General features: G+C 37.2%; 1 protein-coding gene across 1 annotated transcript in view; it reads right to left on the bottom strand.

Moving 5' to 3' along the window:
- Positions 1-23,102, bottom strand: part of lrrk2 (leucine-rich repeat kinase 2) — a 46,638-nt gene extending 23,536 nt beyond the window's left edge. Inside the window, exons 1-28 of the mRNA XM_052544074.1 lie at positions 22,956-23,102; positions 22,713-22,792; positions 21,626-21,723; positions 16,192-16,280; positions 15,669-15,806; positions 15,307-15,441; positions 15,079-15,210; positions 14,858-14,977; positions 13,858-13,997; positions 13,678-13,751; positions 12,654-12,760; positions 12,390-12,519; positions 12,184-12,308; positions 11,895-12,022; positions 10,665-10,809; positions 10,389-10,528; positions 10,177-10,305; positions 9,932-10,102; positions 8,238-8,502; positions 7,886-8,068; positions 7,667-7,773; positions 7,521-7,581; positions 7,208-7,416; positions 2,853-3,103; positions 2,558-2,706; positions 864-957; positions 294-480; positions 26-207 (exon numbers count right to left, since the gene is read on the bottom strand). Of these exons, the coding sequence (XP_052400034.1) occupies positions 26-207; positions 294-480; positions 864-957; positions 2,558-2,706; positions 2,853-3,103; positions 7,208-7,416; positions 7,521-7,581; positions 7,667-7,773; positions 7,886-8,068; positions 8,238-8,502; positions 9,932-10,102; positions 10,177-10,305; positions 10,389-10,528; positions 10,665-10,809; positions 11,895-12,022; positions 12,184-12,308; positions 12,390-12,519; positions 12,654-12,760; positions 13,678-13,751; positions 13,858-13,997; positions 14,858-14,977; positions 15,079-15,210; positions 15,307-15,441; positions 15,669-15,806; positions 16,192-16,280; positions 21,626-21,723; positions 22,713-22,792; positions 22,956-23,091 (3,905 nt within the window). The 5' untranslated portion in view covers positions 23,092-23,102. The remainder of the gene's footprint in view (positions 1-25; positions 208-293; positions 481-863; positions 958-2,557; positions 2,707-2,852; positions 3,104-7,207; positions 7,417-7,520; positions 7,582-7,666; positions 7,774-7,885; positions 8,069-8,237; positions 8,503-9,931; positions 10,103-10,176; positions 10,306-10,388; positions 10,529-10,664; positions 10,810-11,894; positions 12,023-12,183; positions 12,309-12,389; positions 12,520-12,653; positions 12,761-13,677; positions 13,752-13,857; positions 13,998-14,857; positions 14,978-15,078; positions 15,211-15,306; positions 15,442-15,668; positions 15,807-16,191; positions 16,281-21,625; positions 21,724-22,712; positions 22,793-22,955) is intronic.
- Positions 23,103-23,210: the final 108 nt, after the last annotated feature.

The raw sequence follows: 23,210 nt of genomic DNA, 5'->3' as shown, positions 1-23,210 counted from the left end.
AAAACACATGCAGACAGATTTTGACCTGATGATGTCTTTGGTTTTGTTCCCTATGTGCTTGAGGTCCATCTGGAGCTGCAGACCATCTAGAGGTAGATCCCATAAATGAACCAGCTTTCCCATCTCATCAGGGAAAGAGCGCAAACCTTCATTCTGACTGACATCAAGAGATGTCAGGCCCTCCAACATACCGATCTGAGGAGGGATCTGAAGAACAAAAGAATAAAACCCAAACTTCTTAACATTTTCTAACAAATACACCCTTTCAGGCATGAGTGTGATATGAATCATACCTCAGTGAGTTTGTTAGAGCTCAAATGAAGTTTTTCCAGTCTGGCCCACTTGTACACCGGGCCGCTCAGGTCGAGCACAGAGATGTGATTATGACTGAACATCAGCTCTCTTAGGTTTACACTGACCCACAAAGCCGGTCCCGGCAAAACACTAATACTGTTATTTCTCATGTCCAATGAACGCAAACTAACCAGACAAAGAGACAGGTGAGGGAGAGGGTTAAAACCGGTTTGTGTATGCAAAGGAACAATCTGGGTTCAAAGCAAGTTTAGCTTTATTAACAGCATCTTTGAAATTATATTAATTATACAATTATTAAGATTTTAGGACGTACATGACAGCATGTACAGTAAAAAGTCACGGTTGCAGTTAATACAGCGTGTATTTTAATGTGTATTCCGGTGGAATGACTTGCCACACAGACTTTCACTGCAAGTGCATTACTGCAGACACAATTCTTGTACAAACTTATGGATGAATTCAAATGATTTTCAAAAGCAGATGCTGTCGATAAAGTTCTATTGAAATATGTTAATTTGAGACACACACACACACACACAAAAACTTACTTTGGCAAGTTGCTGATTATTTCAGGAACACTTGTGAAATTGTTCTGTGATAGTTTAACAGTGGTTATTTTTGAGGGAAGGTGTGACAATGAACCTGCATGAAAACAAGAATGTTAATAACAACAGAAATAATTGTATTTTTTAGAATTATCCATCCTAGCTTTCAAAAAACTATTTAACCTAAATCTTTAATTAGAGAGAAAAAAAGTAGTGGAGAACTTGATATTATCCCGTGTAAGCTAAATGAATGGTGAAAAGAAGGCACCCAATACCATTTTGTGACAGCTTCCATTCATGTTGTAACTCTTATGTGTGTTATATCAACTGTCACTGCTTGACGCTGTCTTTTCATTGTCTTTTTTCCCTATTGCATAATTGAGTAATCATCATAAATTCTATATCATTTGAGAGCTTGAAACCTCAAAATTCATCCTTAGAAATCTATTTTGAAATCAGACATTGCGGTCGAAATGGTACTTTAAAATCTTTTAGTGATCCTCTCCCCCTAAGTAGGCGGTACCAAGTGTCATTCCAAAGATTCCATATTTGATGATAGAAGTAATATAGACAGAGAAATTTTTATATTTGTGACAGAAAATAAATAAATAAATAAAATTCAGTGGAGTATGGTTGGCACCCGGTGGCTCTATGTGGTATAACGCCCTAAATAAACTCTCACAGGAACCTCAATTTTTCTTGATATCAAGTCCAAATTTGGAACGTAACTTATGCATTTAGACTTAAAGCTTTCATTTTTTATCTATTTTTATGGAAGCCTATTTCTGCTACTAAATAAAAAATAAAACAAGGTAATTACGACTTTTTATCCCACACAATTCTGAAATTTTCTTCTCAAGATTTTCAAGTTTCAAGTTTTTTGATACAAATATTGTGATATAAACTTGCAATTGCATGATATAAACTCACAACTGAGAGTTATAAAGTTAATACTGGGTGTTATAAAGTCAGAATTACAAGATATGAACTCATGAACAATTCTGAGAAAAAAAAGTCATAATTACCTTTTTTATTTTTTATTCAGTGGCAAAAATGGGCTTCCATAAATTTGAGAGTAAAACTTGTTATGAAACAAATAATAAATTTTATATTTTATAATTTGATACTTTCATATTTTTAAATATGCATTAATTTGCTGATTGTCTTCTTTAAAAAGAGTCCAACCTCTGTATTCAAAAGCGTTTTAAGTTTAAATTTAAGTTTGGATAGCACACTGTTACATCTATGTTCAGAAATGGGGGTGAGAGTTTAATGTTAACTGCCATTAATTCACTGTATTGTAAATATTTTAGAAAGGCTGTATTATTTACAATAGTAGCTTAAAATATTGCTTTTCTTAAAACAAAAACTATAAAAAAATATTTTGCTAGTTGAAAAAAGCTAAAATAATAATAATAATAATAATAATACAGTATGTAGACATATCAAAAATAAAAACACCTAAACAAATGATTACAACTACAACTAAAAAGGAAACTGAAAATATAAAAATAAAAAGTGAATTCAAAATATTAGTAAACACTGAAACAGCACATAAATAATAATAAAATAATACTGGGCTAAAACAATTGTTTCAGAGTTGTTTCAAGTCTTATAATGAAATGAAATGAATGAATATTTTGATGAAAGATCACAAACACAGATATTTTTAAGAGCGTAAAGAGGAGGAAACTTACTGATTTGGTTAACTGAAGCGATGAAAGTTTCCAACTTGAGACATTCAGTGAGAAAGTTTTCTGAAATGATTTTTACTTGATTCTTACTGATGTCTAAAACTTTCAATTCAGCCAGGCTGAGTGGGAGAGACAGTGCTGATATCTGATTGCTGGAAAAGAATTGTCAATAGTTTACTCTCCATTTGTGAATGCAACCTTTTTTCAACTTACGTATATCCAATAAGAAAACGTAAAAATAAATGTGAGATATTACAGTACACCAGCACTTTAGAAATACTATTATCTCATAACCTACCCCTCCAATAAGAGCTCCTCCAGTCTGCCCATGGTCTGCCCCAGCTGAAAGGGGAAGACGGTGATCTGGTTGAAGGAAAGGTTGAGCTGGCGTAAGGCTGGACTGCACACAGTTGGGTCCAGCAGCAGAAGAGGACCAATGCAGTTGCGAGAAACATTGAGCGTGCTCAGTGCAGGTAAACCCAGAAGCTCCACAGGAAGTGACTGCAGGAGGTTACCTTGAAGATCTAGACGCTTAAGACTTCTTAAATGCTACGAAAAAAAAAAACTGTATTGAGTATGGTTAAGAAATAATCACCATATTAAATGATGATCAATATCAACGATCAATAACACAAAACGACAAACAAAACACAAATTAAAGATATAATTTGATAACTAGATTACTAGCTATCAGTGATGCGCGGGTTGATCCAAAATGAGCGGGTGCCTGCAGTCACCCGTGGTTACGAGTCTTCCAAAAATATTTTTAATGATATTCGGGTCGCGGTCGGTCGGGTCCTTTGAAATAAAGATGCCAATTAAACCTTTGTAATTTATATAGTACTATACACGATTTTTAAATATATAGGCCTACATTTTATTGGCTGAATAACTGGCGCGAATAGAGTGACAACCTGTCCCACTTTACGTTGTACAGTAATTTTACCCTTTGTCCCGCCTCACACAAATTGAGCATCTGTCCTGCTTTTTCATTCGACCCTGCCTAAAAAATACACGGATACGTCCATAGGCGTACTGTTAACTTATGTCCAATAGTTCAGAGGAGAGAAATAAAAGCGTTAGTCGATAGGCTAGAGTCGTACATCAATCAAAATGTTGACACGCGCACTGTTCGGTCAGGTTAATGGCCACGAAAAATAGAAGATGCACTTTTAAAAGTGAATGGACCGCAGCATACCCTTGATTAAGACCTGTAGATGGCGAAGCAGAGAGAGCTTTTTTTCTGTGGGACATGGTGAAGAATACGACGTGAAGCGACATGGTGCATCTGAGTACTACAGAAAAAAAGGCACATCAAGAAACATGCAAATCAGTGCAATCGTTTTTCAATAAACCAAATGACCCACAGGCTGACAAAGTTTGGGCAGCAGAAGTGACGAGCATTTATCATGCCGTCCATGACTGCCATAACAAGTTTGCCCCAGTCATTTTTCCAGATTCTGAAATAGCTAAGAAAAAAAGCTGTAGAAACTTTGGGTGATATTTTGGGTCAGGTAGTGTCTTAATCTTTTAGTCGGTGGGTTTAAAAAGAAATATAGGCAATATTTTACAGAAAGCTTGAAATGTCTACTTTTAAACTAAAATATTCAAACCAAAATAAATAGGCTACTCTCTGATTATGTAATCCATATGAAATGTGCATTTCTCTCTGCCGTTCATGGTGAGTCCGCATCGTTTATTACTAAACAATTAAATGTCTCCTTGCAAATTTAGACACATGCATAATCATTACTTTAACCGGTTCTTGTGGCAAGCTTTATGTGTGCAGTCATAACGCTTATTATCCTGTAGGCTAAAGCCTATTTAAGTAATTACATTAATATAAAGGGGCGACGCATTTACTACTTTTCAAAAATGCGGGTCAGGAAGCGGGTCGGGTACAATATTTTATTTTATTTTTTTGCGGTCCGAGTAGCGGGCGGGTTAGTTGAAAACATCGGTCGGGTGCGGGTTGTTTATACATTGACCCGCGCATCACTGCTAGCTATATTTACTAGATACTATATAAGAGATAGATTATACAGTTAATTAAACAAAGTATTTATTTAGCACAAAAATACTTAAATTTGTTTAAATGTTCATATGTTCTGCACTTTCAAGGATTAAAAAAAACAATTTCAGAGATTGTTAATGATATCAAAGGCCACCTTCATGATGTTTCTGAACACACTTAAGTTGCATTTCCTGATTAAGTTTTACTGCACATTTTAAGTAATGGTTTGATCATCTTTTGTTGTGATTTAAAGAAGCACACTGGTTTTTGAACAAACTAAACTCATACTCTTTTAACAATATGTTATTTGATTACATTTGAGGTTAATACATTTTAAATGTACTTCATACTCTAAATTGCAACTTAAAATGTGGGATTACAAATATTGAAAAAATATGACATGCTGAACAAGTTTCAATGGAATTCACATTATCATACTGTATATTTCAGTTTACTATAAATCCTTGGTATAACATCTGGCAATACACTAACCATTTTATAAAAGACAAAATAATTGAAATAACATTAAAAGATGTACATAAGTCCCTACTTAAATGAGTCAAAAATGTATTTAATCTAAATTTAGACCAGTGTTGGGGGTAACGAGTTACAAAGTAACGAATTACAGTAACTATATTACTTTTTTGGGTAACAAAGTAAAGTAACGCATTACTCTAATAATATTGGTAACTACACTTCTTTACTAGACTATAGGAACGCACTTTCCTTCGTTACACATGCCGTGTTTGCCTGTGTGTAAAGTTCTGGGCCGGGTTTCCCGATAACGATTGATCTTAGCGCTTAAAAGCGTTTTCTACGAGTAATTTTATGATCGTTCGTTATTGTTTCACGTGCGTTTCCCAACAATCACTTTTTACTTTAAGTGCTGCTTAGAGTCGTTGCTGTCCGTTTGTCAAGTGCTGAAATGTCATCTTATAGACTGACTCGTAATTGTAGTACACGCTCGTTTATCGATGTTAACCTAATGCTGCATTCCAGACAGACAACTTGGATATAATAACTATAATACAATACTATATTATATTATAGTGTATAATATTATACTTTACACAATAATATATTATGTACATTTTATACAGTAGAGAGAGAGAGAGAGAGAGAGAGAGAGACTTTATGTCCGGGTCTAATACATACATAGCTGGTTTTCATGCACTTCAGCAACTCACTGGCATATTTACATGCATAAAAACAACTTAATTTATTCAAATATTTCTTAAAATAGCCTTATGAAATGTTTTTCCCCCTCCAGAACTGCACTGAGAGTCATGCTGCGTTCACTTTATGAGCATTTGACCGTTTGATTTGAGTTAGACTAGCGTCACATCACATACACGGAATTGTAAAGGTATTCACGTTAACACGTCGAAATAAGAGTGCGGTTTATTTTAAAGACAAGTATTTGATTAATATAATTCAATTTAACCATTAAAAAGGAGTTGAGAAAAAAATAAACAGAAAAAAAACGGAATCCAGAAAAATTAAAACGGAGAAACGGAATTTGGGAAAAATAAAATGGAATTTGGGATTTCATAGGGCCCTAAAAAAGTAATGTAAAGTAATAAGTAGTGAAGTTACTTTTCAAGTGCAGTAACTAGTAAAGTAATCTCATTACAATTTACAGAAGTAACTAGTAACATACATTTTTTTAAGTAACTACCCCAACACTGATTTAGATGTTGTATGTATTTATGTTTAGTATGTCCAAATTCATAGTATTAAAAAAAACAGTAGGTTAAAGTACCTGGATAACCTACTTCTTCCACCCGGATTCTGAAGTGTGCATTTGATTAAACCTTTACTATCCCATGAGGCCACAGGAGAGGATTTATGAATGGCAGTGAAGCCACGCAACTGACTCTGGTAGGTCATGTGACAGTCATGTGACAGATGTAGTACATCCGAATTTCTTTCATACTACCCATATTAATACTATAAAGAAAATACTTAAAATACTTTAACAGTTGTGAAGTAAATTCAAATTCCAAATGTAGTACCTACTCAGACAGTATGCGATTTTGGATGCACCACACTTTTTTTTTTATATATACATATGCTAGCATAAGCGCCTAGTCATATACGTAGCCTTTCAAAGCATTCTCCATTTAATATTTTGTGTGAACGCTGGCAGTCGACATACGCGCTCTAGGAAGCTTCATCTTTGTCCAGTATCTGCACCGCTTTTCTCCAGAAGTAATGACCGATATAAATGTCATTGTACTCTTTTAAATTAAAGTTGCAGCTCTCTCATAACCTCCTCACACAAGCGCTTTTCAATGTTCCATCAATTTAGTTTAGTTCTGTCCTGTGAAACAACGACCCGGGCCATCTGTGCGCACTGTTATAAAAATCGGATGTTGAACATATAGTAGGCATGTACTATTCTGGTCACAAAATACACGTGTACACATGGACTGTATGCTGACCATCGAGTACACATAAAAACCAATGTATACTTTGGCCATAAGTGTACTTCTTTTTCACTGGGAACTGAACCTAATTTAATTTGTTCTGATTCAGTTAAAAATACAAGAACTGATAAAAACTACAATGTTTAAAGAAACAATGTGACTGCACATCGAATGCTGTTTCATGTTTATAACAAAAATGTTTCCACACACCTGACAGAGAACGCAGGGAAACTCTGATAGACTGTTGCTGCTCAAATCAAGCCGAAGAAGGCTTTCAATCTGCTGTTTGTGAGCGCTTGCACCAATCAGACAGGACAGATTGCCCAGCTCATTCCCTGAGAGGTCCAGCAGACGGATGGGCTCTTTGTCTACGGCCAGAGGAAAAGCACCAGTAGTGGAGTTTTCCATGAAACCCTGCCCTGTACATTTAAAATAAAAACAGACAATTTTAACAATTGAACTAGTTTCAGGACTAGTTGCCATGTCAGACATGTCATGTCAGTTGTCAGTTTTTAATGTGTACCTCTAGTGTTGTGAGAGTGCTTATTTAGAGGGACGCTTGGATCAGTCTCACTGTGGCATCCCTGCAGAAAGACATTCAAATGGTTAAAATCATTGTTAAAATCCAAGCACACAATCCACCAAAAGTGTGCCTGTTTGATCTGGCACCTCTGAATTGGCACGTCCACGCCAGCTGGGATGTCTCCAGGCAGGTTTCCTGCCCACTTCTGGAGAATCGTTGAAAAGCAACAATCCTTGTGAAGGCCCGTCACTCCCTACCAATGGAGGACATTCATTTTCAACATAAAAAAAGAGTTTGAAAAAAGCAACAAAAAATTACCCACATGCAATGAAATGACTCATTTATTTACGTGAGAACCATCTTACCGTCAATCTCCATGTCATCAAACAATGAGACCAGACTTTCATCTAAGGAAATGTGTGATTCGTCACTTTCCTCATCTGTGAAATATTCTGATGTGCTGGCATCACTCCGTAATCTACCAACTCCCACAAACCCTTTATTCCTCTGGAATGACAAGATCTGTCCGGCTAAACGCTGACCTTTACCTTAAAGATACAAGGACAAGATTCACCAACAACAGTCAGGCAAATTTAAGTTATGTAGAATTAAATTCCCTACACATTACTTAGAGAAAACAAAGCCAGACTGAAGTAAACGTGGTCCAGGCCCCAGAACATGTACATGACAGCTGTCAGATCATGTGAACAGACTCACTGTTCTTCTTGTTGACAGGAGACTGAGGTTTGCGCTCCGAGAGCAGAGCGCTAAGCCACAACGCTTTCATTTGTCCGAGGCGGAAGCTCCCGAGGCACAGGGCATTGTTGGCGTGGTCCAGCCCCAGACGGCCGAGCAAGAGGGTGACGGCAGGGTCATCACCCCTCCTGACACACACGCTCAGAGCTCCACGTAACTGCTGCTCATGAACTCCTGCAGAAACCAGCAGCTCCAGCAGTGCCAGAGGAGCCCCTCGATCACAAACCTGCTCAAACACAGCAACAGGTTCTTTACAGAGAGGAAGGACAACCAGTTATAAATTAGTCAAACTTTCCTGAAGAAAAGGATATGAAAAGAAGAAAGGCATACATATCTAGAATGGCTAAGCAAATCTAATGGGCTAATTTTCATTTTGGGGTGAACTATTCCTTTAAGAGTTAAAGGGATAGTTCACCAAAAACTGAAAATTTGGCCATTAATTACTCACCCTCATGTCGTTACAATATCCTCAGAACACAACTGAAGATATTTAAAATTAAATGCGAGAGGTTTCTGTCCCTCCATTGACAGCCTAACAGTCCGAGTTACTCCAGTGGTTCAACTGTCATTTTCTAAAGCTACCAAAAAACTAAAATAATGACATTTTATTCATTGGAGTAACATTGACTACTTTCATGATGTTTTCACTACCTTTCTGTGCTTTCGAAGTGAAAGTTGCTCAAGCTGTCAATGGAGGGATAGAAACCTCTCGGATTTAATTGAAAATATGTTCAACTGTATTCAGAGGATGAACGAAAGTCTTGTAATGTAATTATTTGCATGAGTAGAGCACATACAAAGTCAATGGAAAGACGCGAATGGAGGCTAAATTTGTGCCAGGCGACGATTATGATGCGAAATGAGTGATGCGTTTGCAGTGAACAAATGATACTTGGTTCTCTCACGTCTTCTGCTCAAGTTACAAAATGTCAACTTGAGCGGTAAATTCGCCTGATGCATTCTCGCACAAGCCAATCAACGAAGAGCTTATTGACATGTCCGGTTGTATCAGAAAATGGAGGAGAGTATTATTGTAGCCATCTGGAGAAGAAGATGAAATTCACTGTTGTGTGCGGCTCTGTATGGCGCTGTGAACCCAGACATTTCTGCGTTTGGATTTCTGGCATTTTTGGGACTTCCACAACAGGTACCATGGTTGATTACTCGCGCATTTTCATAGTGGAAAAAACTATGATAGTTGCTTTGAACCTGTTTTCTTGGAAGTCCCAAATGTGTTGAAAAGCTAAACGCCTCTAGTGCTGATTGCCTTAACCTATACGTGAAAATGCATCATTCAAATTTTACAAGTTTGAGGCGAATATAGGCAAGGCAAGTTTATTTATATAGCACATTTCGTACACAATGGTAATTCAAAGTGCTTTACATAAAAGAAAGTAAAATAATTATGATTTAATTATATAGTATGTGTTTGTGGCAAATGTACCTTTCACGTTATCCACCGCAAATTCTCATATATTCGCATCTTTGAATTGACTCTGTATGTACTTTGTATCTACTTGCGCAAACATTTAAATTCGCATTTGGTGTGAACTCACCATTAGAGGATCGGAACAACATGGGGTGAGTTAATTAATGACAGAATTTTCATCTTGGCTGAACTGTACCTTTAAGAAATTGAGGTTTATGTATCACACCTGATATATAAGTGAATCGCTCTTTGTTTTCTTGTTGATGTCAGCACCCAGCTGGATGAGACATTCTGCCATGTCCACATCACCGTCCTCACACGCTCTGTCCAGCAGCGTGTACAGGATCTCACTGTCCGCCACCATCTTAGACAGGCACAGGCAACTCATTCCCTGCAGCTGAAGCAGAACAAAGTCTAGGGTTAATCAGGGGTTCTCGACTTGTTTAAGAACTGTTGGTTTAATTTTCTTACTGGATCTCGGCGCTGGTCTGTTGTACTTTCCCGCAGGATCTGGAAGATTTCTTTCTCGAAGGCTTCCTTCTGCAGCCACGCTGCGGCACTCGAGCAGGTGTCCAACAACTTCCACACCGCCCGAAGACCCTAACGACAAGAACAAACTGTTCGGGAAAACCTCAAAAACAACAAACCTTTTGACTTTGTTACTATTAACTGTTTTGAGCTACCTTTAGAAGCATGACAGTGTCCTCTTTGTGTTGCCGTACAGAGCTGACCAAAACTGAGGCCAGTACAGGCACCACCATACGAGAGAGCTTCTTCTTAGAGATGAGGTGAAACAGAAGACTAAGGCCCCAGTAGTGAACGTCTACAAAGGGTGAGGATTTTCAGTTAATATACAGCCGGGGGATGCTCAACAGAGTGTTGCAGGGATGACATGCTGACACAGCACATGTCGCCACTCAACAGTCTGACTGGGATTAGAAGCAGAGGCACGGACTCACCGCGTTCCTGTGGAAACATCTGCAGCGTATGAAGAACCGTATCTATCGCTCCCTGCTGGCACATGAGGTCAACGGCTCCAGAACAGTCAGCTAGCGCCGAGAGCACACCGAGTCCACACTCCTGAATCTCCTCACTACTGATAAACTAAACACACATAGCAACACACATGAAACAACCACTACACTTACAGTACTTAAAAAAAAAAAAAAATAGCAGTATTGGGAAAAGTCCACGAGTCGGGACTCAAACTGGGGAAGTCTGAGGTGCAACAGAGCTATATGTGGACACGCTCCCACGAGGCACTCGATACTTACATTTTAAAATAAAAAAAACACCTGATTAAAGTCCAATTCTATCCTTAAAAAAAAGTTACAGTCCCAGTACAAGTTAAAGTCTATAGACGACATTTCAAGCAAATTGTTGACTTCCATTGAAAATTAGCAACAACAACAAAACATTTTTTTACAGTAATGAAATTGCTTTGGAAGTCATTGAGGAGGAGAGGCATTTGAGAGGGTGTAAAAGGAGAAGTGAAGGTATATTAAAGATATATATTAAAGGAACAGTTCAACCCAAACAATGAAAATCCTGTCACCGTTCATTTCATTCATCAATAGAATTAAAGATGTTTAATTTTCTGTCTCTTCCTTTAAAGCCTAATCCATCAAACCTTTCATGCTTCAAAAAGAGTTTAAAGACACTGTAAAAACAGCAGTTTAGGCGTGAAAGCAAACATGAACTTGGGTTTCCCGTATCTGATGTGTTCTGTGTGTCCATCACTGTTTATGTGTATTAAAGCCTAAATTAATCTAAAAAGGCTTCAGAATCCTTGGATTAAATTGCTCAATTCATATGGACAACTTTCACAATGCCTTTGAAAGCACTGACAGTTCGGAAGAAATGGACAGAAATCTCTCATAACCCTAACCTAACCCTAACCCTAACCCTAACATACCATAATTTGTGTTTTGAGGATGATTACAAAAAGGTGTTCAACAACATGACTAAATGATGACGGAATTTTCTTTTTTGATGTACTATCCCTTTAATCTTTATCCATTTTCAGATGTAAAAATTACAATTTTGTGGCGATACGCTAGTTGTCGCTCCATATCAAGCAAAGATTCTTGAATACACTTCAGCTTTATTACACATTTTGGTTATGCTTTCCTTTAGCATTAACGTCCATGCTGAATTAACCCAGCTGTTCTAGCTTGTAAGAAACGTACCCTATTAAGTGCCTGTAGATAGACAGTGTGAGCTCCCTCTAGTACACACTGGTTCTTCAGCACTCGCAGGGACACGTCCACCGTGTCAGGGTCCGCCACCGAGGTGCCATGCTCTCTTAAACTCCTGTCTGCACACACAAGAACACATTATAGATGGAGGCACTGTGGTTCACCAGAAAACCTTTTCTGTCATCATAGTCATGAGGGCGAGTAAATATGTCATTTTTTAACTATTCCATTAATGAAATAAAAACACAACTCTTGCAGATTCAGCAGACTGATTTCTTACCTGGACTGAGGAGAACTAAACTGGCTCTGAGACCCTCCAGCTGAACCTCAGGAATGAAGTTATGTGTCCTGAGCGCAGTCAGGATCTGACCGAGCATCAGGGTCCCGTCATCTAGACTGGCCCTCCTGGAGTGACGTAAAATTAGGATTCCAGCTGTATGTTTTTGTCTGTCATACATCACATATGTGGACGTCGTGTGTGCTTACGCTCCCTGGAAGAGTGTGTGAAGCAGTTTGCAGGCTCTTTCACACACAGCGCTGGAGTCTGCGTGTTTCTGCATCAGATGCACAATGTTGACATGAATGCCATGTGACAACAGCAGAGCCCTTATCCGACCTGAAGTACAAAAACACATCGAGCCATTTATGATCTCTACTGAGTACAGATTTTAAAAAACATACTTTTTATGTTTTTTTCATTGTTTTGTGTAACTCATCTAAGACTGAAGAGAAGTGAACTGCTGAGCTTACTGTGGCGCTGTATTAGTGTGAGTAGTGTACAGGAAGCAGCTTGGAAAACCTCCACACTGGATGAATGCAAAAGCATGGCGGCCATGATGAGAGAATGAAGGGGAGGTCTGTGGGACGGAAACAAACCAAATCTACATAGGTACGACATCACAGCCTGAGCTCATTAACATAAGACCGACTACCTTTAAACATGATCACATGTTCAGTATTCAGCAACATCTATTCAGTATTCAGTTACACGAAGACAAGACAGGATTGTGGCTTAAGTTAAACAAGAACACACACAAATTTAAGCCTCTGCCCTTGTGTAAATACGAATGGTAAATAACACTCACGATGAAGTTTATTGTAGAAACCAGGGATGAAATTTCAGAAAAGCCAAGGTGTGACTAAAAACAGCCACTGCACTTCAAAATATCTATAAATCACGCTTAAAATTATAAAGCTCACAGCATAAAGTAGGAGTTTCTAACAGTCAGGTCAACAAATTATTGTACCCTAAAGAGATAATTCATGAAATACTACACATTTGTAATCATTTACTCACTCTCATGTTGTTCAAAAAACAATTTGATTCATTCCATTGAACTTTCTCATTCATATTTACACACAATCAAACCTGCCACTCACGCAAAGAATAAGATTTGTGCACTTCAGTAAAGGAGATGGTTTTCAGTAAATAATGACTTCAGTTTGGCCTAAACCAAGCTTTCATGACATCAGAAAACTTAAAATATAGGGCAAAAGCTGTACTGACTACTTTTATAATGCTCTTTTTTTACAGCCACTGTTCACCATCCACTTTCATTGTATGTAAAAAGAGCAGCATGAACATTCCTCAAAACGTCTCTTTTTTTTTTCTTTTTACTGAATAGATCTCCCTGATAATAACAGTTTTAAGGGGACAGCCAATCAAAACTAAGGACATTTATTTCAATAATATTGGTCTCCATCACTAATTATAAGAGGACTTTCGGACAAAATATGCTACAGTAGATTGCTCAGAATATGAAGGAACGCTAACCTTCCTTCCAGTTCCACATGGTTGAAGGAGTTGTAATGAAGCAGCAAGCTGTTTAAAGCCCAACATACAGTTTCCTGATTGGACCAAGAGAGAGAAAAAGTTTCATATTCACTATAGTAAAAGCACAAGAATGAGATAAGATCATTTCTGTAGTGCAGGTTTCAACGTGTGCTGTGTCACCTGCACTGCAGGATTGTCAGCATGTCTCTCTAAAGCAGTATAACAGGCCTCTCTCCAGATAAGCATTTCCTCTCCTTGGGTGGCTTCTTTGCGTTTTGCCTCGTCCTCCTCCAGCCCTACATTCTGTACAATACACTCGGCTGAGTGACAAAAAAACAAAACATTAACACAGAGCCCAGCCCATGACACGCAGGCAGAGAATAAATCAAATAAAAAACATGACATACAGTGGAGGCAACCAATCAGGTTCATGATTTTTTTTTAGGTTGCCTTTTGATCAATGAAATGCATCCATTCCTTCCTAAATAAAATTATCAATTTTTCTTCATTTTCAGTCTTACCCCAAACCTTTGAATGATAGTGTACCACAAAAAAAATATTATTTCTTAATAATCAGAAAAAAAAAATCAGCATATTAGAATGATTTCTGAAGATCATGTGACACTGAAGACTGGAGAAATTATGCTGAATTTATGATCAAACTGAATGTTTGATCACTGGAATAAAAACTGTTGAAATAAAACACTGTTATTTTTAATTGTAATAATATTTCACAATATTACAGTTTTTTTTATCAAATGAATGCAGCCTTTGGGAACACAAGGGACTTCTTTCAAATTATAATTTTTTTCACTCTATCCTTAATTACCTCAAGTTTTTCTCTAAAGAATGAGCACTTTTGCCGAGCGACTTTGTCAACATCAGCAGAAGGCCTTTTTGAGTTTTGTTTGTGGCATAATAAAAATAAAACAATTATGTAAATGAGAGCGTCAAATTGGACATACACTGGTCACTTAAAACGTCCAGGTAACACTGACAGTCATGTCCAAAAAATTCAAAATGTATGTCTGGCAAATAACAATCATGAAAATAAAAATAAATCATAGAAAAGCACCCTATTGGTCCACCTTATATATGGGCCCTAAGGGATCCAGTGGAGAGCCAGGTTCTAAACATATATAGTCCTATCATGTTCATTTTCATGTTCCTATTGACTCACCGAGTGCGCTCAGGCAGGAAAGGCCAGTGGTCTGCACTGTGGCATTCTTAGGATAAGAGACACATGCTTTCACCACCACCTTATGGACACCATTCAGCACCAGTATGTTATAGTAACTCTCTGTTAAATGGCAAACAAACATAACATAACTCAAAAATAAACCACTTTCTAAAAGTTATGAGAAAAGCATAATGTCATCATGACCTTTGACCTGGGCCCACCTGAAGTAAATTTCCGTAACAGACAGCACCCAGCCTCCTGTATGGGCTCCGAGTCGAGCCACATGTCCATAGCCTGACACACTAGACTGTAGCATTTAACGGGTTTGGACATCAGAATCTCAATATTGCTGGCTAGACTCAAGAAAGAGAAGCTTATTTAATGCTGTTTGTAATAATATGGTTTAATAGTATAATTTAACATATATTGTAATTCCAAGTGTGTTATACCTGGAGCAGACAGTGGTATGAGGACCCTCAGAGCTTGCAGTACCACATTGTCACTGTCCATGAACAGCCTAAGCGCGTCCAAAACCACCTCATGGTCCTTGTTCTCAATGAACTCCACCAGGTGAGCATCGGAAACTGACAATCAACCAGGTTAATTAGACAGAAATTAACAATGTCCTTATGACATTGAGAAGTAAATTCTGCTGTCCAACAGTAATATATATTTTTTCTAATTTCTTCAAGTTAAGCCAAACTAGTAGACAAACTGTGAAGTGTGTCCATGTTTTCCTCACCGTGGAAATTATAGGGCCCTTTATTACTTTTGTACATGCTCAAAATGATTTGTAACAAATCAGTGTTACCAGTTTGCAGCAGTAGTTGTAAAGCAGCACATCCCTGTAGATGAACCTCTTCTTTGTCAGGAAATGACCTCATGGCGTCCAGAACCAAGTCAAAAACGTCCACCTCTACCTCGTCCAGAATCTGCATCAGAATCGCATCTGATCCACAAACACCAAACATTATTTTCACTTCAGAAAAACAGCAAAATACACCTCAAGTGAAATTACACAAGCCATATCTAACCATCATCATGATTATGTTTGTGTAAGGGGAATGTGGACTATTCATAACAAGAACTCCATGTATCAGATGTTTTCTCGATCTCCATATTTGTATAATGTACTTTCATTTCTTACTTGATTGAGTCATTTGTAGAACTTATTGCAATGAGTAGTTTATAGTTTGGTTTAAATTTTTATGAAATAAGTTTTTTTTTTTTTTTTCTAAAGAAGTTAAATGAATTAGAACAAATTTTTCGGACCCAATGCACCATAATGGTTGTTTAGTCAGTACATATAAACATTATGTAAAATCAAGTCTTACCTGATTTCAGTAGGAGAGCCAGAGCTCTCAGGCCCACCATCATCATTTTGGAATCTTTACAATACACTGAAAGCACTTTTAGGATCTGCCTATGAACAAACATGTAAAACTTGCATAAACCTTCTGAACATGGACAAACAGAAATATCTCAGACAACATAAGGTTTACCATTGCCACTGCTACTGCGGAAATGTATACAGGTGCTGGTTATATACTTAGTATATCATCAAAAAGTTTATTTATTTCACTAATTCCATTCAAAAAGTGAAACTTGTAAATTATATTCATTCATTATACACAGACTGATATATGTCAAATGTTCTTTTAATTTTGATGATTATAACTGACAACTAAGGAAAATCCCAAATTTTCTTGCCTTCCCAAGGAAGTCAAGACACAAAAGGTCACTGCAAAAGAGGCTGGCTGTTCACAGAGCTGTGTCCAAGCACATTAATAGAGAGGCGAAGGGAAGGAAAAGATGCAGTAGAAAAAAAGTGTACAAGCAATAGGGATAACCGCACCCTGGAGAGGATTATGAAACAAAACCCATTCAAAGATTTGGGGGAGATTCACAGAGAGTGGACCGCAGCTGGAGTCAGTGCTTCAAGAACCACTACACACAGACGTATGCAAGACATGGGTTTCAGCTTCGCATTCCTTGTGTCAAGCCACTCTTGAACAACAGACGGCGTCAAAAAGGACTGGACTGCTGCTGAGTGGTCCAAAGTTATGTGCACTGATGAAAGTAAATTTTGCATTTCCTTTGGAAATCAGGGTCCCAGAGTCTGGAGGAAGAGAGGAGAGGCACACAATCCACGTTGCTTGAGGTCCAGTGTAAAGTTTCCACAGTCAGTGATGGTTTGGGGTGCCATGTCATCTGCTGGTGTTGGTCCACTGTGTTTTCTGAGGTCAAAGGTCAACACAGCCGTATACCAGGAAGTTTTAGAGGACAACAGGACTTGGCACCTGCACACAGTGCCAGTACCTGGTTTAAGGACCATGGTATCCCTGTTCTTAATTGGCCACCAAACTCATCTGACCTTAACCCCACAGAAAATGTATGGGGTATTGAAAAGAGGAAGATGCGCTATGCCAGACCCAAGAATACAGACGATCTGAAGTAGGGGTGCTCCGATCACGATCGGCCGATCGTTAATGCGCATCTCGTCAGTAAAGCCGGTTCTCTAATCAGCGGTTAATTCCATCAGGTGCCTGATTTCACATAGAGCAGCTGTTACTACACAGAGCCATTGTTAACCCTTTCGAGTCGATTAACGCATATATGCGTTTTGAGTCATTTTCACCTGATAACCCCGAAAAGAACTTAAATTGCACTCTCATTTTTAATCGTACAGATAAGAGCAATACATCAATCGAATCTGTAAAGGGTCTAGTTTTTTTTGGATACAGACATAATAACAAAAAACCTTTGTGCACTTATAAAATAAAGATAACAAACAAGGTGCGCTGTCTACAGTCTTTGTCTCCGCTGATCGTCATGTACAAACATTTCATTAAAATGAACTGTAACTCCGTGAATACTCAACGAAGAGACATGAGAGAGATATCTATAGAAAGCCTGGAATGTCTACTTTTAAACTAAACAAGTGCTGCCGAAAACAAATATTCTGAGATAAAGTAATCCATATGAAAACAACGCAATGTCTGTTTTTCATATCTCCGCTCATTATATCTAATGTGACCACGCCCCCGCGCTTAACGCGCTATTCAGATTCAAACTGAAGCGCGCGGCTTGAATACGCCCACACAGAAGAAAAAGCAGCCAGACTATTCTTCAAGTTTTTATTTTATTTTACTGTTTGCTTCGCGATGAGAGGACTAAGACATAATTCACCCCAAAAAGATGTGATGTGGTTGAGGATTTGAGAAATGGATTTCCTCAGAAAAAAGATTGAAGCACTTTATTCAGCAGAGATCATAAACATGAGTAAGTCTCTTTTTATTTATTTGTACTAGTTTTCACATAACGTGTAAACATTTTACTAGTTAGACTTTTTCCAAACTATAATTCCTGACTAAATGTATAATCAAGTGAAACATTATGAAGTTTCAATAACAATATACAATACTATACCATTCAAAAGCTTGATGTATATAATATAAATGCGACAAATAGAGATAACTCTAACAAATGTAAAAACAATGCAGTTCTTTCAATTTATTCCCCCTAAAAAAAACCTGAAAATATTATCAGCTCTTTTCAACATTAATAATAATAATAATAATAATGATGATGATAATAAATGGGGTTTATTTGGTAGAAAATAAGATTGTTAAAAGGATTTCTGAAGGATTGTGTGACTAGAGAAAGGATGCCAAAAAATTTGAAAGTCAGCTTTGATTGTCCCTAATAAACTGTTTAACTGCTCCCCCAAGTGGATATTAAATTATGTTGTGGGATAACAAAATATATTCTTAATAAACTACAAACATAAAATTATATACTTTTATTTTGTTCTCACATTCTTTCTTGTAAGTCCTCCCTCAGAGTGGCACAGTTGAATGGGAGGCTCATTATGCAGCTCATTATGCAGGCCTTTGTCTTCTCAGGTGTAAATCACAATGATATTCATGATAGTTGACGCCTACTCGCATATGACTTTTACCAACAAAAAGTGTTTTAGAAAATTTAAATCAATATATTGTTTTCTGTGAGTGAGTAAACAAGATGATTTTCACATCATTCAGAAAGAAAAATTCTAGGCTACAAGCTCCAGTTCTCAACTTTTCCGGCAACCAATTTTATGTATGTGTTTTATTGCCTTATTCAAGTGATTTAACATTTTTAGTTTTTCACTAACCATGCATAACATTTTTTTTCTCAAAAATACAATCATGTACATGCATGCATTTCACATATTATTATAGCCCAGTTTGTGCTGATCACAGTGATATTAGACTTTACCCATTTAGATATTTATAAGAAACTGAAAAAAGCACAAATGTCAGGGCATGACAAAACTTCTCAAGGCCCCAAAAATACCCTTAGACTCCAGAGGGTTAACTGAGAAGATGCGCCAAAAAACGCTGAAAATGAAGTGGATTTGCGCATCTTCTCTATTAACAACGGCTCTGTGTAGTAACAGCTGCTCTATGTGAAATCACGCACCTGATGGAATTATCCGATGTTTAGAGAACCGGCTTTACTGACCAGATGCGCATTAACGATCGGCTGATCGTGATCGGAGCACCTCTAATCTGAAGGCCACTATCAGAGCAACCTGGTCTCTCATAACACCTGAGCAGTGCCACAGACTGATCTCCTCCATGCCACGCCGCATTGCTGCAGTAATTCAAGCAAAAAAAGCTGCAACTAAGTATTGAGTGCTGTACATGCTCATAGTTTTCATGTTCATATTTTTCAGTTGGCCAAGATTTCTAAAAATCCTTTCTTTGAATTGGTAAAACCAGAAAGAGGACCTCTTGTAATTTAATACTATGGTATGCCACAGGGTTCGGTCCTGAGCCCTTGTACTTGTACAGTTTCCTTGTAAGATCAGCTCTACATTCTTCCTTCTCATAAATATTTAAGTTACATAACATGTTTTCAAGCAGAGCATTAGGTTCACACATTCATTCAAATTTGAGACTTGATTTATTACAATATACTTTTGGCTGGATGCCCCAATGCATTCATAAATACACTGCACTGCAACTTCATCAAAATGCAGCAGCTAAAGTTCTAACCAGATCTACAAACATCGTATGACCTTGTCAGTCCCATGCTGTAATCATCACCACACTTGTTCACACTCCTGTTCAATTATTAATTATTTCTACTAAACTATTTGGGGCTCACAACACAGCTAAATCCAGTTGAAGATGAAATATATTTTCTTAAAGAGGTCATATGATGTGATTTCAAGTTTTCATTTCTCTTTAGAATGTTACAAGCTGTTCATGAATACATAAGATCCCTAAAGTTGCCAAGACTAAAGTCTCAAACCCAAAGAGATATTCTTTATGAAAGTTAAGATTCGTCCACGCCCTCCTAAACCACTTCTTTTTAAACATGCCCCCACATCTATGTCACTGAGTGGGATTTGCATAACACCACCCAAATGGTCATGCATTGAAAGAACTTTTATTCTCTCTGTAGTATGTTACTGTCGCTGCCACCGTGTTATGAAGACTATGTGTGTTTTGTTATGAAAGTGAAACTACTTTGTTTGGACTTCCAAAAGAGGACACAACTAGAAATCAGTAGTTAAGTTGTATTCACAACACTGTTCCAGGACAGTTGAACCCAAATATACAGATGTGTGCAACACATTTTACGGAGGACGAGGACTGTTTCCGGGGAGAGTAGTCCACAATGCCAGTGCTCTGACAAATAATGCTGAATCACAGTCTTTAAGTATGTTTTCATGTGTAAAGATTTTGCCACTGATAATTCAAATGTGAGTTTTGACCAGTGTAGAGTAAAACTTGTTTTTTTTTGTCATTTCTCCGATCATAAAAGCAGACATGATTGAATCGCAGCCCGATACGCAACGCATAAAAAGGCAGTGTAAGTTATTATAATCAGTAATTATGTTCCCACTGGATGCAACAACTGCCTTGTTTATAATGGGTTTTATTGTTTTTGTCTCTTCACCTCAAGGCACAGCATCACAGTATGGTAAGAGGTGTAACATTTACGTCACAAGCTGGAGGTATTCAGCCAATCAAAATGCACTGGATAGCTGGCCAATCAGCATACTCCTCACTTTTCAGAATGATAAGCTTTGTAAAAATCTACACGTTTCAGAAAGCAGGGCATTGAGGGGAAACAATACTGTACATTATGTGGAAAATAATGTGGTTTTTTTTACCTTAAACCACATAAACACATTTAATTACAGCAAATACACAAAATAATGTTCTTTTATATGTGTTTTTATTTTTCATTCCAAAGTTTAAGAGCACCTATTAAACTCAGATCCACATTTCGCTGCCTTACCTGCCATCATCTTTTACTATCGGCATTTGACATGGATTTCTATAATATTTATAATAATAATAGTATATATTATTTATATACAATATAATGTATAATGATAAAACATAAAAAATACAACCCAAAATACTGTGCAGCGAAATTACATGTGCTCAAGTGTGTGTGCAGGAATACTTTGTAAAAAATTTTTCACTTTTTTTGTTTTATTTGTTCAATATGTGACTGCCCAGAATTCCTTACCACCCAATGTTTCTTCTTATATACTTTTACACCTAGAGAGTTTTTCTAAAGCACTCTTTCTTTAGTATAGTGTGAAAAGTGCTATAGAAATAAACTGATATGCATCAATCATCCAAGTCAAACACTTTTAATCTTAACCAGTAAATATACTATATAATAAACAATAGTACAATGCACTATACTATATAAAAAGGAGCCCATTCAGGCTCATAAAAAGAACTCAATGAGACTTACTTGTGCACCTCAGTAAACTCATATTCATCAGGGTTGGCCAGACTGTCCAGAGTGTCGGGACAGATCTCCATCAGACGACAGAGCAGAGACCAGCCTACCTGTGATGAGAACAGGATATCACACTTCACTACAGCTAAATCACTTTTCTGAGTCAATAAAACACTTCAATTCAATTTACAGGAGAAAGATTTTACAAGAAAAAGTACAAATTTAAACGGTTATTATTATTATTATTATTGAATATAAAATATAGTTTCATACCATTTTAATATACATATTCTTTTTAATATATATTTTTAATCAAAAACATTTTTTTATAATTTTTAACAAATAATTATCATTCATTTAAAAGATGATTTTTAATATTTGAACATGCACTCTTAAAATGAAACAATGGCAACTATTAAGATCCTTTAACAGCCAAAGAAACTTTCTTCGAAGAAATAGTTTCTTCTCACTAATAATAATAATAATAATAATAATAATAATAATAATAATAATAATAAAAGGGTTCTTTTAAAAAAGTGTTCATTTAAAGTTGTTTAAATTAAATTAAATTACATTTATGCATTTAGCAGACGCTTTTATCCAAAGCGACTTATAGTGCATTCAGGCTATACATTTTTACATATCATGTGTTCCCGGGGAATCGAACCCCCAACCTCTACCAGTTGAGCTACAGGAACACTAAAAACAGAAATAAAAACTGTTTTTTTGGCACTGTAATGAGTGTGTTCAAGGACAAACGGGATTTTCAATGAATTATGACTTAAACTCAAAATGTCTGAAAACTTGGAAAAAACATGAACTCACAAAATGTGCAAATGAGGAGCAAATTAACTACCTTCTTGTTATTTCAAAGGTGCTTTTTATCATTTTGAGATTGATAGTCTCAGTCTCTGTTCACTTCAGTTATATAACAACAAGCAGCATGAAAATTATTCGAAATATCCCCCTTTTCCAAAGTCATATGGTTCGGGACAACACAAGAGGGAGGGCACTCAAATGGTGACAGGATGTTGGATTTTTGGATGAACTATTAAGCATTTGCCAGGAAATTTGTGCAGGCAATATAAAAGATGACTACCTGCTGAACTTTGTTGTTAAAATGCGATGATAATACCAGAATCAGAGGCATATGGACGTTTTGATCAGCAAACAGCTCAACTGCAGGACAAAAGAAGAACACAGGTCTAAAAATATCTGAGCAGATGTCCCACTGGATAAAGCACACAGAGGGGGGTTAACGTCTGTATAGCTGTCAATGAAAATAATAAGACATGCATTAGAAATGTCAACACATTTTCAGTGGTCATGACTCATTATTTACCACAGTGCTCCGTATGGGACAGGAACAGCAGGTCTTGCATAATCTGGACCATGGTGCCCAACTGCTTCCCCTCTTGAAGGTTCAACCTCACCAGCAGCTTCTTGAGCCTGATCCCCAGCTCCTCTTTATCAGCCATGGTCTTCTATTATCTGGCATCAAACACAAGTTTAAAGCAGCTTCTGATACTCACTGACCATGTGGACACAATGTTGCTGCTGTAGGTCATCATCTGTTTCACAGCGCGCGAGCTCTTCT

This window comes from Carassius gibelio, chromosome A25 (assembly GCF_023724105.1).
Source record: "Carassius gibelio isolate Cgi1373 ecotype wild population from Czech Republic chromosome A25, carGib1.2-hapl.c, whole genome shotgun sequence".
Taxonomy (NCBI): domain Eukaryota; kingdom Metazoa; phylum Chordata; class Actinopteri; order Cypriniformes; family Cyprinidae; genus Carassius; species Carassius gibelio.
The sequence above is the reverse complement of the archived record's forward strand: the minus strand, read 5'-3'. Positions and strand labels throughout refer to the sequence as shown.